Source organism: Sabethes cyaneus, chromosome 3 (assembly GCF_943734655.1).
Source record: "Sabethes cyaneus chromosome 3, idSabCyanKW18_F2, whole genome shotgun sequence".
In the NCBI taxonomy this organism is placed as follows: Eukaryota; Metazoa; Arthropoda; class Insecta; order Diptera; family Culicidae; genus Sabethes; species Sabethes cyaneus.
In genome coordinates, this window is record NC_071355.1 from 15389784 (window position 1) to 15406190 (window position 16407).

At 36.9% G+C, this 16407-nt stretch overlaps 1 protein-coding gene across 1 annotated transcript; it reads left to right on the forward strand.

The window, feature by feature from the left end:
* The first annotated feature begins 332 nt into the window (after positions 1–332).
* LOC128739305 (putative uncharacterized transmembrane protein DDB_G0292500) lies at positions 333–15431 on the forward strand. The gene is made up of 3 exons (XM_053834783.1): positions 333–620; positions 927–1093; positions 15293–15431. Exons 1-3 carry the CDS (start codon positions 333–335, stop codon positions 15429–15431), a joined length of 594 nt encoding a protein of 197 aa, XP_053690758.1.
* Positions 15432–16407: the final 976 nt, after the last annotated feature.

Genomic DNA, 16407 nt, shown 5'->3' on the forward strand with positions numbered 1-16407 from the left:
AAATACACGGGAAGAGAGCACTTTATATGCGGCATTGACAACGGTGGTTATACGACAGTTCCCGCAGTCCAATTTGTTGCTTTTCTTGTAGATTGGACAGATAACTCCAACCGATAAAAAAGAAAATAAAAATTATTACTTTCCTTTAATTCTATTACCATGTTTTAGTCTAACAATGTATACGTACTTTGATGTTTACGTGAGGTCTTCTTCAGTAACAACAACCTAAACTGTTTAGACAGCAATAATTTTTGTTTTCTTTCTTATCGTTTTAGTATTCCACTAAGACGCTCAAATAAACAATGATTAATTCCGACAACTGACATTCATTGATGGATCGTATTGAAGCGCTTCTCGGTGACGTGAAGAAAGAGCTGACGACGTATAGGAGTGCTATTACTACTGGCCTAGTTAGCGGATTAAAAAACCACCTGACGTCATTGGTCGATTTGGCTATGCAGACATCGAATAAAAATGTAGTATCTTCGATGCAATCGATGTCGTCAGGGATGTCGGAACTCAATGACGAAATTAAAAGACTTTCTACTGTGACGATTGATATGGCGGCTGAATCAACCATGCAGCACTACCCAACAATAGGGCTGGAAATTCTCGATGAGGTAAAGTCATTGTCAGCAAACCTCATAGCAATGCAAAATACTGTGCCACCGTCAATGGTATCTGACTCATTCCCCAGTTTGTCAACAGAATTAAACAATAACGAAAAAACTGATTCTTCAGGATGGCGATTTTTGGGTACGAAGAGGGTATGGAAAGCTAACTGGGAGGAATACGACGCACGTCAATTACGTCGTTTAAATCAGCAAAAGCAGGCAATAAATGCAAGACGCAGAAGGCAGCGTAGAGCAAGAAACAATAATACACACAATGTTTCTAATAATGTGGATAACGGTAACTCCAATCAGAATCACGCTTTTAACCATAACAACAATAACAGCAACAATAACAACTACAACAACAGAAGCAACAATAACTACAGATACAATAACAACAGGAGTAATAGAAACAACTACAATCGGAATAGCAGGAACAGTAACAACCGGAATAATAGAATCATCGGTAATAACAACAGGCATTACAATTATAACAACAACAACAACAACATCAACAACAACAACAACAACAATAACATCAACAACAACAACAACAGTAGCAACAACAACAACAATAACAACAACTACAGAACTGGTAATCGTAATAACAGAAGGAACCACGAACCCAGTAATAGTAGAAATCATTACATTAACCAACGTAACTCTAATTTCACTGGCATTCAAAACCGAAACATGTGGCTGCCACCTGATAGAGAGCTTCTTGCGGCAGCGAAAGACCAGTTTTCCAGGCCGCCAGCTAACTATCATCCGTCAATACAATTCCAGAGAGGTGAAATTTTAAACCCGTATCCACCTAATGAATTACCGTCGCGCTCTTATAATCTTATGGACCCAAGGAATTCTCTACCTACAGCATGTGAGGCATGCTCCTGCCGACATTCGTGTTTTACGAACATCCGACGCACTCCCTAGAGGAAGATTTAACACCATCTGGCGTGAACTCAGTAGTACAATCAAAATCAGAAACAGAAATTGTAGTGTACTGTCAAAACCTCAACCGCATGAGAGGTTCGTCTAAGATTAGACATATTTGTAATAAAATTTTAAGTTGTTCCTTTCCAATAATTTTGGCGAATGAAACTAGTTGGGATGAAAGTGTTAGAAGTGAAGAAGTTTTTGGAAATGCTTATAATGTTTACAGAGATGACCGAAACTTTCAGGTTTCTGAAAAGAAGTCCGGTGGTGGTGTTTTAATTGCTGTCTCAACTAAACTTGATTCCGACATTATTATTACCACGAAATTCAAAGAATTTGAGTATATATGGGTAAAAGTACTGGTAGCGGGCGAAACACACGTTTTTTGCTCAGTATACTTCCCTCCAAATAACGCAACTAAATCTGCTTATGAAAATTTTTTCAAGGTTGCTGAACAAATTTTTTCCAAATTTCCCCCGGAAGTGAAAATTCATATATACGGTGATTTCAATCAACGCAATGTCGGTTTTATTCCAGACAGTGAAAATGAGGACATCTTACTTCCAATTGTAGGCGAAAATGAAACGCTACAGTTTATTTTTGACAAAACTTCTAGTTTAGGACTTAATCAAATCAATCATGTGAAGAATCAGCAAAATTGCTTTTTAGATTTATTGTTAACAAACATGCATGAAGACTTTTGTGTAACCGCTTCATTGACTCCACTATGGAAAAACGAAGCATTCCATACAGCCATTGAATTTTCTATATTCGTACATGAAAATAAGAGACCCCTTGATTGGGAATATGAAGATGTCCACCAGTTTCATTTGGCAAATTATGATATCATTAAATGTTATCTTAGCACATTAGATTGGCAAACACTTTTCAATTGTGATGAAGGTATCGAAACCTCTGTAGAAATCTTTTACAAATTATTAAATGAAATTATAAATGAGCAGGTCCCCCTAAAGAAAGTAAGGCGACATGGCTATTCAAAATATCCTATTTGGTTTAACCAACAAATAAAAAACTTGAAAAATCGCAAACAAAAAGCCCATAAAAGGTACAAGAATAATGGCAGTAACGCAAATCTGGCCCTTTACTTAGATATTTGTAACCAACTAAATGTAGCCATTGATGCAGCATACGAGCAATATAATTCCAAAACCGAAAGTGAATTAAAACGTCATCCAAAAAATTTCTTTAATTATGTAAAAACTAAATTGAAATCGAACAATTATCCGACAGAAATGTATCTCAACGAAACGGTTGCTGATAACCCAGATGAAATTTGCAATCTATTTTCAACTTTTTTTCAAGGAACTTATACTGCTTTTTCGGAAACAGATCGGGATTACAGATATTTCGATTTCCTCCCAGAATTTACTACTGATATCACAATCAAAAAAATCGAAGCACATGTTATTTTAGAAGGTTTAACTAAGTTGGATGCCTCCAAGGGTTGCGGACCCGACGGTATTCCTCCCGTGTTTTTGAAAAAGTTAGCATTAGAACTTACAACTCCATTGTATTGGCTTTTTAACATGTCACTAGAATCCGGCAATTTCCCTAAGGCATGGAAAGCCTCATACCTCATTCCAATTTTTAAAAGCGGTAAAAAATCTGATATAAGTAACTATCGAGGTATTGCTATTATTTCTTGTATTCCCAAACTTTTTGAAGCAATTATTAATGAATCGTTGTTCAATCAAGTCAAAAATAGAATATCTAATATGCAACATGGGTTTTTTAAGGGCCGCTCAACTAATACAAATCTAATTGAATTCGTTAGTTATTCGCTGAATGCAATGGACAAAGGGAGCTATGTAGAAGCATTATATACTGATTTCAGCAAAGCATTTGATCGCGTTGATATACCCATGCTATTATTTAAATTACAAAAAATAGGAGTCCAATCAGATCTGCTTAAATGGATCGAATCCTATCTGACTAATCGTCAGCAAATAGTCAAATTTGAAGGGAAAAAGTCAAACCCTCTAGAAGTAACCTCTGGAGTTCCTCAAGGTTCACATTTAGGCCCTCTTTTGTTTATTTTATTTGTGAACGATATCTCTTTCTTACTGAGAAATGTTAGGGTATTAGTATATGCCGATGATATGAAGCTCTTTTTAGAAATAACAAACGAGGAGGACGTCAGAGTATTCCAGCTCGAAATACAGGTTTTCTATATTTGGTGTAACAAAAGTCTTCTTCAACTTAACACTCATAAATGTAGATCAATAGCCTTCAGTAGAAAAAGAAACATGCCAAACATTACAATTTCTCTAGGAAATAATTTGGTTGAAAAGTGTGAAAAAATCAGAGATTTAGGAGTTATATTAGACTCAAAACTAACATTTATTGAACATTATAACACAATTATCAACAGAGCTAACAGTATGCTAGGATTTATAAAAAGATTTAGCTACGACTACCGTGACCCATACACAATAAAAACACTATATCTTGCATATGTGAGGTCAATATTAGAATACTGTAGCATAGTCTGGTCACCATTTTCATTAATACACCAGGAACGAATAGAATCAGTACAAAAACAATTCGTGCTGTTTGCTTTGCGTAAACTAAATTGGACAAGCTTTCCTCTTCCCTCTTATGAAGCCCGCTGCTTGCTTATAAATATACAGACACTAAAACAGCGACGTGAGTTCGCCAAAGTGTCATTTGTAAACGATATTGTTTCACACCGTATAGATTCTATGGAAATTTTATCCAAACTCAGCTTTTATGTACCGAACCGTCAATTGCGGAACCGAAATATATTTAGCATAAGTCACTGTCGCACAAACTATGCCAAATTCGGGCCTTTAAATCAGATGATGATCGCCTATAACCAACATTGCGAAAATATTGACTTTAATATGTCTAAATTAAAATTAAAACAATACTTTCATTCTACGCGCTAGATGCAAAAAATGTAAGCAATATTATGTAATTTAAAAGTTGCACTGTTCAGTTTTCTTTGTAGACTGTGTTGTAGTAATAGAACTAATATAATGTAATAACTAATGTAAAAGGTCTACTATGATTTGACGACTAAATAAATAAATAAATAAATAAATTCACTCCTCCAGTCGCTGTTCTGCATCCAAAATTCTTACAATCAGCTGGAGCAGACAAGTGGCCAGTTCTCTCGAGACATCTTCATAAGCTTCTGTGTCATTATTCCCAGCCGATTTGTTTTACGTCAGCTGCTTGAGGGCCTCCACACAACGTCTTCTTTCTGATTTCGGTCACCTCCCAATTATTCATCAAGATACTGCTATTCTTATCCTCACACATTTTGGCTTGAGGCACAAATCCTTTGTGTTTCTGGTAGAACTTTTGCGTTTCCTGAAAACGATGGAGCTGCCTCAACTGAATCACTGATTCAGTTCACTGAATCTTCTTCTAACGATTCATTTATCACACTTCTACATTCCTACAAACCTACATGCAGTGGTGAAGAAGTTATTGATGTTTTAAATCTTTCATTCAAACGTTACAGTTCCGCTTTTGTTTTCACCATAAGTGCTACCCAGTGTAGTAAACAAAGACGTAATGTTACGTCAACAAAATTTCAACCTTTTACGTAAAGTTTATGAAAATCCGCAAATACCAGCCCTTGCTCCGTATAAAATTCCTAATATGGCATCATTGCTACTTCACAGTGATAAAGTTGTACTTATGTCAATATTCTTATTATTTCGAAAAAGGTAAATTCAGATGATTGTTTTAGATAATGGACTTAAATATATAATTAATAACTTGTTCTAAATCAGGCTATCCAAAATCGATTTTTAGGAGCACGAATTTCATAATTTTGTTTTCTTGGCTTGAGGATGGTCTCGTAGAATCTGATGCGAATTCTACCTGAGCAGGAAAAGGTTGCACTTAACAGAATTTGAATCTGTATTTCAACCGAGTTCGGAGGTTTGATGACACCAAAAACAAAAAGCATTTTTTTTAACTATTCCCTAATTATATTAAAGATCACTGTTTTGGATCAATCTGTCACATTTACGAACCGGTCAGATGTACCACAGGGTAGCAGTCTGGACCTTTTGTTGTATGCAACTCTCAGTGAACGATGTAGCGTTGATCACTGATCAACGCAAAATGTTTTGCTGGTGATTTGAAGTTATCCCCGTCGTCTGACAAACGGGAGATTGTGTGAACCTTTAAAATCTGCTAATGAGAGAAAAACTGAATGAAACACTGTTGGCTATCAACGTACGAAAAATGCAATCCGATTTTCATTACGATATTTCCAGACCCAAACATAGCACTGTCAGTTGACAGATTTGGAAGTTATGCTTAAGAAAAATTCATCTTAATATACTTGTTATATCTCTTATATATTTTTTGTATTTGTATTTTGGTCGATTCATCTGAAAATTTTTGTATTATATACATGAATACGAAACTTAAATCTAGAACAAAACTATTACAGCATCCCAGACCTTGTCAGTCTTCTACTAAAGGCGCGTGAAGAAACATCTCTAAAGTCAAATAATTCTTCGACCAGCGTGAAGATGCGGATGCATAACGTCAGTGGTTCATAAAACCCGTACATAGTCCGATGGAATCTGGTTGTCAGAAAATTCACGAAAATCAATACGGAACAGCAGAGCCGGGGCATCTATTTCATTGTTAAGCAGCTTGGCCACAAAAGTTACTTGTTGAATCCTTCGACGACTCTCTACTGTCTCCAACTTCAAAAGCTGGCCTACCTAGCGGGGAAGATTGTGAGGTAGACGCCAGGGTAGATGTGTCAGGGCGATACGAACAAATCTTCGTTGAACACGTTCTATTCTGGCTTTCCAACACAGGTTATGAGGACTCCAGATGACACAGGCATTCTCAAGTATAGGCCGCACCAACGCGCAGTACAATGCCTTCAAGCAATGGGGATCGGTAAAGTCTCTGGAAATTTTTGTGATGAACCCAAGTTGTTGCGAAGCTCTGGTTGAACAAGAGCTTGTTATCCAACAGAATTCCAAGATCGCTGTTCTGATCGACGCCTCCGAGAATAGCTCCGTTTATCCGGTAATCAAATGAGATGGGTGTATTACATCGATGGAATGTTATAACCACATATTTGGCAATGCTTATTGTGAACTTGTTTCTATTACAACAATCAGCAAAGCTGTCCAACAGCGCTTGGAATCGGTAGCAATCAGCGATAGATTTCACAACGAGGTAGATCTTTAGATCGTCGGTATATACCAGTGTGCATCCGGAACCAAGCAGAATGGCAATGTCGTTAAAGTATAAGGCGAATAGCAAAGGCCCCAGGTTACTGCCTTGCGGAACATCAGAAGTACTAGTATTACTGAGTGCACATGAAACTGTGAAATCCAGCTTGACACGTAAAGTACGGTCTGTTAGATATGAGCTCAATCATGAAGTCAATCTATCAGAGTTTAGAGAGCTTGTACAAGAGTATTCGATGATTTACAGTGTCGAAAGCGGCCTTAATATCTGTGTACACAGCGTCAATTTGAGTTCCAGCTTCTATCCGTGAGATGCAGTTACTAGTGAAATCCATCAAGTTCGTCGCCACAGAACGACCTGGCATCAAACCATGCTGGTCGACTGATATAAAGTTTTTGGAGCTTTTTAGAATTATACCACTTACGATGATTTCAAAGAGCTTTGGTCCAGCAGAAAGACTGGTAATGCCGTTGTAGTTCCTTACATCTCGCTTTTCTCCTTTTTTAAACTTATCTTTCTCTCTAAACTTATTATTTACTACACGCACCAAAGAATAGTACTCAGCAAAATTAATGAACACTGTTAAGTAAAACTAACAATTGATTAATATTTTGTCTTTTTATGTTATTTTATAGAAAAATGACAATCTAATGCAGTGGTTTCCAACCTTTTTCGGTTCGCGAACCCCCTGGCGGATTTCCCTATACTATTCTGCAGCGAACTAAAGTTTTGGCGAAGGGGTTCGCGAACCCCCATTTGGGAAACGCTGATCTAATGCCATAATAATGTAATGAAATCATATAATTTTATGTATCAAATGTAATGTAATGCGCAATAAAGGATGGTGGAGTTTTAAGCACATTTGAGGAAGTTCTTGGTCGGACCAACTCAAATGAGCATTTCCTCATCAACGCTACGCCTCATATCAGATCGATAAAGGTCAGATAAATGGCAAAATACAGGGTGAGTAGTAATAACTGGCCGTAAAGTAAATGGTCATTTAAATTTTAATTTTAAGTGTATTTCGTGTAAGATATATTCATAACATTTGTCTTAAATTAGTCCAATTCAAATCTATCTCGCTTTGCTTTAATTGCTAGTCGCAATCGTTGTTGAAAAGCATTACAGTTGAAACGCACGATATCCTGAGGCATTTCATTCCAAACCTTTTTTAAACGTTGCACAATTTGCAAAAACGAGCTCGTAATCCCAAGAATTAGAAGCCGCTGGTTTAGAATCTTACAAGATACCTATTCCTCTGTAAAAAAATTCAGGAAATCGGTTGGTGATGGTTTCATCCTGCGCAGACTTCGGGAAGTGGTCCATTTTGCTTTATTATTCCCAAAAACCATGATAAAAGCTAATTAAATAATATAAAAAACTCATTTACCGCCAGTGAAACGAAATGAAATGAAAAATAGCTTCCAAATGTTGTCAAAACATCAGGAGAAACCAATCTTATTCATTCCATACTATTCGAAATGCAAGAATACTCCATTTTGCCCAATTCACCCCTAAATACATAGTAAAACCTAATTAAAACGTTTAAAAATAATCAAAGATAGGAGAATAATCTCGAATCGCACCAGTACATTCGAAAGATGTCAGGAGAGTTGAATGTCATCGATTTAGTACCGTGATGAATTCACAATCGCACTATGGTACCGTCATAGGCCAATAATCGAAAAAAAAATTGTTTTGTTTTACGGTTTCTAAAATTTTTCCGGATCTATTGTAAACTCAAGAAGGCAAAAATAACATTTTCATCCAATATATTTGAGCGACAATTCACATTTGAGCGTAAGATGTGATATAGCATTTGACATTTTCGATATAAGCTTGAAAAGCACGTGGTTTTTGGATTGTGCATATTGTCACCGTAAAGCAAATTTCAGCTGGTATTCATCAAGGAACTTCGATAAGCATCTATTTCTTACAAGTTGAGCTAGATATTCACTAGTATTTAATTCACTGTTGTGCGTCAGTGAAAAGGAAGTTTTGTAGTTACAGAAAATCTAAAACATTCAAATTGACATTAGTTTTTAGCTATGATTCTACCCGAATCTAATCATCAAATTACTATCTACTGATTCATTTAAGTCTTAAAAATGAACCTGTGAAGGTTTTAGCTGCTAATACTTGCTAATGAGTTTGGCGCCTACGATTTAAGGATTGATAGTTGAGAGGCATGGTACGATGACTTTGATCAAATTTTGATTCATTTTACTATACCGCCTCTGTCAAGCAGAATTTGATAAAGTAATGTATGAGCAATTTCTAGAGCAAGCTATTGTGTACAATATTGCAGAACAAAGTTTTAGTGTATCTTTTGTATTTACAGTTCCACAATGCCGCTACTGTGTTGCTAACCAAATATACGTTCAGTGGTTACCAACAAGATCGGAGCCGTATAGCATCGTAAATACAAAAGATACAACAAAGTTTTGTGAAGAAAAATTGTAGATGATAACTAGCTCTATAAATGCCCTCTGAAAAACTTTTTCGAATTCTGTTTGGCTGAAGCGGTACACTCAAATAATCAAAGTCGAGCCAAAGTGAGTGCGCCATGCTTGATAGTTGATCAGCCAAGAGGAACTGAGACAACTAATGATGGCAATACAGCGAACAAATTCTTGAAATGCTCTAAGATTAGAAATAATTGGTTTAAAAGTGAAATTATACTTGAACGTCGCAGAACTACGGTCAAATTCAATACGGTAAAATTTAAGGAATAAGCTATAAACTGCTCGAATACTGGAAGATAAATACTCATAATATTATCTTCTTCTATCTATTAATAAATTGCTTATTTATAAACATTTGGTGATTTATCACGTACTCGTTTCAATTACAGGATTGTCTAAAGAAACAGCGGAATCGAATACTAAATATATTGAAAGTTTTCGTTTGACTCATACCCGTTAGATGCCACCACGGGTAGCTACCAAAAGCTTTTGCAATGATTATTGCTAAGTTTAAATTCATTCATTGCAAGTTTAAATTTATTCTTCAAATCCAACAAACCAATATAACCTCAAGAAATGTTGGAACTATTACATATTTAGATTGAAGTTTGTAAAATACTTGGATAAATAACATATACATTTGCATTTCAAATACTTTCATTATATTACATGCAATTTTTTGTTGTAGCAAAAATAAATATTCAAAACTGATCAAAAATAAGTACAATAAGTATTTTGGAACTACCTTTAAGTCAAAACAAAGAAAAACGTAGCGTAAGCTTATTTAGAGAATGACAACAAAAAGTGTCTAGTAACAGTGCTCCTAAGTTAAAAGTATTAAATCATCCAAATTGAAATAATTGTAACGAAATCGTAGACATACAACTTTAACGTGTGTTTTGGTTAAAAGAGACTTATTTTCGTCCATTTTGATCCTGCTGGACTTCATTGTCATGAAAAATCCATTTATGGCCGCCCGTACTAACAAATGGAACCACGGTGAATCGGTCCATTTTGCCTGATTCTCTCTTAGATCTACAAAAACACGTGCATTTACTATTGCGTAAAAAGTTCGTAATTTTTCAACGATGATGTCTTTAGAGAAATTTTTCAATAAAATACAGCGAATCTAACAAATATTGCTTAATGCTTGGGAATCAATGTTCATTTCCAATGCAGCGAAACCGCTTATGAATGATGATGACGCACCAATAATCTCGCCTCTCTTCAATCTTATAAGAAAAAATTAAGCTGTGACATCTTTCTCACTCTCTCTACGACGTTGCATCGATGATGATACAATAACGACACAGTGATCAGTTGGACATCGGCTCTCGTCCTGAAGATAGGCATATGATGCCTGAAACCGGTCGACGTGTAAGTTTAAAGTAATTTGTTTTATTTTAACATTTTGTAAGAGTTAGAAGTGTCTTGTCCGCGATTGTGAAAAATTGTAGAATGCACTAGAATGAGCAACTTTGGTGAACGTAGTAACTACATATCTTTTACTAGTTGCGAGATATAATGATTTGTTTGAAAAGTACACTTAAAAATCAATTCTGCACAATAACTTTGCATTCAACTGTTCTCCAAGGTTATTCAGTATGATAAAATACACATTTTTTCCGAAGACTGTTTTTGCCTTTGAGTTAGTTTTAATCACTTTAATTAGGTTCTCTATGTATATGGGGATGATTGGGCAAAATGGACTATTCTTGAATTTCGCACAGTATCGAATGGATGAGATTTGATTCTTCTGACGTTTTGACAACATTTGGAAGCTATTTGAGTTAATTTTACGGGCGGCAAAGAAGTTTCTATATTAATTAATTAGCATTTATCATGTTTTTTGGGTTAACAGGGAAAAATTGACCACTTCCCGAAGACTGCGCAGGATTAAACCATCACCAATCGATTTCTTGCAAATTTTTTACATAGGAATAGGTATCTTGTAAGATTCTAAACCAGCATTTCTAATTCTTGGGACTACGAGCTCGTTTTTGCCCACTGTGCGTTACTTAGGGAGCATCCATAAAGTACGTCACGCTTATATGGGGAGGCGGGGTTGACCTAATCGTGACGATTTGTGACGTAGGGGGGAGGGGGGGTATGAAGTTATGTGACGTCACATGAAAAGAAATCGAATGGAAAATTTATTCAGGAAATTATAATTAACCCTTCATTTTAAAATACAACTATTGAAGGCTTCTATAAAATTAACGTACTGATGGATTTTAAAACCAATAGTTAAATTCTTTGAATGAAAGCTTTTTTTAACATATATATGTGAACAGGACTCATTTATTTTATGCAGTATGAACTCTCCATTAAGGCTTTACAGAATATACAGTACACCGCTGAAGAGCTGCTTGAGTACCGTCCTGCCTAAGAGATTTTTGCAACCGCAAATAGCAGTCCCACAAACTCTTGAAGGGCTACGGGATGCTACCAGAGACCCATGGCAATGTTTTCCCTTGATATTCGTACTGAACTCAATCGATGAACAAAAACTCATACCGAAGTTCCATGGCTGCTTTTAAGGTTTTTCGGTATAATTTATATTGCACCTGACTCAAAAGCTCTCTGAAGGATAGAGTTTATGCCACTTGCGGATTAAATTTCGCATCTAAGGTAGTGTTGAATGATTGCACGATTGAATGAATACACAAAATGACAAAATCCGTCAGAAAAGTTCTTCCAAGGCGTGTTACTGCAAGACGTCAGCAGGAAGTCCTGATTCTTTCAACTAGATCAGACGAATTTGAGTGGATGGATGTGAAGAGCGTGGATATGCGCGAAACATTAATCGACGACACATCAGCGACTTCTGAAGCAGATCCGATCGCCGCAATTGGAGATCATCTTCAAAATCCGTGAATCGATGACCTATAAGCTCAAAAATTTTCCTTTTTTTATTTGCAGAAATTCATTTGATAGCTCTAAATAAAAAGGTTGGAATGAAAATTTAATTTTTTTGTAGTGAAGTATGGGGGAGGTTGTTGTCGTGACGTGACGTACTTTCTCAGGAGGGGTCACGAATGTGTGACGAAATGTGACAAGGGGGGAGGGGGGTTTTGATTTTGGTCATAATTTGCGTGATGTACTAAATGGATGTCGCCTTAAAAGTATCCACAGTCAATCCTTCGGGTGCTCCCTAGTTTACCTGATATGTAAGCCCGTGCATAGAAGTAGAGAGGACTCAAACCAAGTGAAGAGGAAGACCACTCTATCCGAAAAATTATCCCCACAACAAGCCTGGTAACTTTCGCATGATGAGACGGTGCAGAATATTGTTGGAGCAGTGTGGTGCATTTTTGTAGTGTTTTTTGACGATTGGAAACAAATGGTTCTTCAAAACATTTTCGATGTAATATCTAATGTTGATTTTAACACCAAGATCAATGATCAGTAATGGAACCTTCAAATTTTGAGAAACATCCCTATACCCTCACCCTAGAAACATTTTGGGGCCTTTGAACAGATAGTTTACGGCCATGTTTGGGGAGTATTTTCCAAGAACCGATTTCCTTGTATCGCTTGATGGTGAGGTTGATGAAGCTTTCCTTTATTCCAAGTGGCCTTAACTTCTTTAAAATATCACACGGTCAAAAATTGTTCAAAAACAAACTTATTACAAGTTCCTTTTTTGCGTCCATGATTACCACGACTCTTAAGCGAATGAAAAGTCAAAACAAATTTGTTGACATTTGAATACATTCTAAACGAAAAATATTAGACACATCATCATATTCAGCAGTAATGAGTGATCGTTACTTTGTAACGCACGCACTGTTGTAATAAAAATCGGATTGCATTTTTCAAACCGTTTCGTGGCGTTTTGTTTGGTTTTCTTATATCTACTAGTTGCTAAAAAGATTTAACAAACTTTGATGATTCAAACAATTTTCCGTTCGTCGGATATCTTCAAATCGCTAACAAAAACCTGCCACTTGCGCAGATCAGGGATCAATACCGCATCGTTTACTGAGTGATCAGTACTCTGATCATCGATAAGGTTTAATTGAATTTGTAGATTTAGTACACTTATAATTGTAAATAGTTATTCTTTCAAACACATCAAATTTGTTAATTATCTAAAATCGATCTACAGCTATTCTTAATATTTTATAGCTAACTAATTATTATACTACTAAACGCATCCGATTAAATTGATTCTCTGATAAGGGAGATATAAGACATACTCATAATGAGAGAATAATTTGAGTGCCACTTATCGGTACCAATCAACACCTTTGTAATAGAATAGTATCAGTAAGAATAAATAATTTCAAGGCAACACACGCGTACTTTGTGCAAAGTTATTCCACCCAAAGCAAGTTGTTTTATCATAAGTGCACTGATATCCAAATCCTGATCAGTTGTGGAACTGTGTTTTTACTCCGTGAATCCACTATTAAGGGGGCAAGCTCATTTCGTGCAACGGCGAAGAAGATCGCGTAGATCGCATAGGTGGTTTATCTCGTTTTGCGACACGCAAGTGAGCTAAATTGGTGGCATGTGAAACACTCGCGGAAAAGGCCACAGTGATTTCGTTTCCTAGTGAAGTTTGGCGCCGTACTGGCAGAACGGGAAGAAACTACCTCCAAATCCGGCATCTACAGCATCCACGGCTCGAACACTGAGAATCGAAATCGACGGAGGGTCCATATTGCTGCCCTGCGGTACATCTGATTGATTCGACAATATGACAGATTGATGCAAATGAGTGACCTATAATGTCATTAAGGAACAGTTCGAGTTCGGGGTATAAGAATTTTGCGCCTTAAAAAATCGAATTTATCCTGTCTGTATGTAAGTGCCTTTAGCCGTTTGCATGCATTCCTAAAATTGACAAAGTTACAACTATGTGTAGCGCGCATGTCCAGAGCCATTACACAGCGTAGCGTGTTTAAAATGATATTGTTTTTGGAACAAAATTTTCAAAATAGGTGAAATCAAGATGTTTATATTATCCATACAAAGTGGAACAAGACGTGAAGGGGATTGAGTGGAAAATTAAAAAAGGGATTAAAGACGCTCAAATCTACTTTATTGAGTTTAAATTCCATACCAGACCGAAGAACAAATTTCACGACTCGCGTAGCTAAATCTTGGGCCACTAAACGACGAATTTTACGCAACAGAACCCCCTAGCACTGGTACGATGCTTATCATTTGCAACTCATCAATCCAAATGACTACTCATGTTGAACGATGTTGTTCGGAGATAGCCGTAGGACTAGCTACAACATCACTCAGTGCCGAAACTGTCACTAATGGTACGGTAATTCGCATTTGTCAATTTGCTCCGAAAGTGACTGAATTATTGCTTCTTTAGCATCCTTTGCCTAGCAATATTAAAGTAAGACTTAGTTCTATATCAAAAGTAATATCAAAATTTAATTTATTATCACAAACATGCCTGTATTTTGCTACATGTGATTCTTGGGAAATTTATTTCTTGTGTTATTTTGTCATTATTTATCAGTTTTGCTACACAAAGTTCATTCTTCTTGTCAGAAATTTGAACCACAGGTTTAAAGTAAATTATTGTGTAAGTAGTTACTCTGATCATTGGGTTTTAAAAAAATATCGGTATTAGATTGTTACTGACAGATTATTTCTTACGCATATTTAATGTTATTCCTTAGTGAAAGTCGCTAACATATGAATACTCGAATGGTGTCCTAAACGAAGGAGCAGCACATCCAAAATCACTCCAAGATCCCCGCATCAAACTATCAACCGATAATCTAATACAATCATCAGTAGTAACCTCCCAGCCGAAAGTTCCACTGCTGGCTGGCTGGCTGGCTGGCTGCGTAGGAAAATTTAGAACGGTCGAAACTTTAATTTAATTAATTCTCAAACCAACCCATAAGCCATTCGTTAGAAGCCGCCCTAACAAAATGTAAACTTCTGTCTAACGTCCAGTAAACTCAATTTCGGCAATTTATTTTCCTCTTCTATTCCCTTAATCGAACCGCAGGGACCGAGAAGCGGCTGCTTTATTTGCCACGCAAAATACGGCTCGGGTAGATAAAACGGAAATAATAGCAACAACAACGACAAGAACAACAACGGCATCGAGGAAGAACGGCAGCAGCAGACGTTCCCCGGTATATTGCCAGACCGTACGCTGAACTTGAAAATAGACTCGCTGTGGCTTCCCGATGGCCGTCAGCGGTTCTCGTAATGATATTTTCGTGCCACAAGAAACCTAGCAGGAAGGAAACCCAAACCGAAACTGAAAAGTTTGCAAAAAGAAAACGAGCGTCCTTAGGGCTGCCGAATGGATTTTCGGCAGGAAGAAGAACCTGAGCTTCGGTCGTTCGCTATTTTTTTTTTTTGCGTGGAACTCTTTAGTAGGGAATTAGTGAAAGACTTACTTACATTTTGCCAGATTTTTCTTTCGGCAATTCCCTCTGTCAACGTTGGTTAATGCGTTGCGATTCGCAACGGGTATTCCTAGGAAAATAGATTATCTCATTGATGTTTTTTGTCGGTTCTTCTTTCTGGTAGCGGATGGCTTAGCTGTAAAAAGTTGATTCACATTTCTGTCACGTATACTTATCACTCCCGCAGGCGTCGTTCAAGCCCACTAATATTAATTCACAGACGCACGAAATTTTACACTCGTTAACTTTTTCAATGCTTTACATCCGTGTTTTCCAAGCAAAAAAAACGAACATTTTTTTTCGGCTCGTTTCTGTACGCAGCCACATCCAAATTGAATAATCAGATGACTTTCTTTGCCGGCTCGATCGTCATTTCCGACGATGAGCGAAAAAAAAACCGTTGACTACCGGGAAAACTTCCTCTGTTGCAAACGACAGACGAGAATAAAAAACAATGGCAATCTAGTCGTACAACTTTTTGGAACGCCACCCCCTTCCTATGGCAGCCGAATCACGCGATGGGTGGCGTCTTTTTTTCTCGCCCGCTGCTTTTCCACCAGCATTCGTTGATATCTTGTTTTTCTTTCCACTTCACTAATCCCATCGGACACACAAAACACTGCCGAAATTTTTCGCTTCCTGTCACATTTCTTGTTTACCACTTTCTGTTTTTTCCAACTGTCAGAGGCAGCAGCATTCGAAGCGACATTCCCACTCAACGTAAACCACTATGGAATTACACGAAGAGCAGCACCCTCTCGGACAGCATACTGT

Coding starts and splice junctions, on each gene's coding strand:
- LOC128739305 (XM_053834783.1), top strand. CDS start 333: ATGGATCGTATTGAAGCGCTTCTCGGTGACGTGAAGAAAGAGCTGACG. Junction 621..926: donor GGCTGGAAATTCTCGATGAG/GTAAAGTCATTG, acceptor AACTCCAATCAG/AATCACGCTTTTAACCATAA. Junction 1,094..15,292: donor ATCATCGGTAATAACAACAG/GCATTACAATTA, acceptor CGGAAATAATAG/CAACAACAACGACAAGAACA.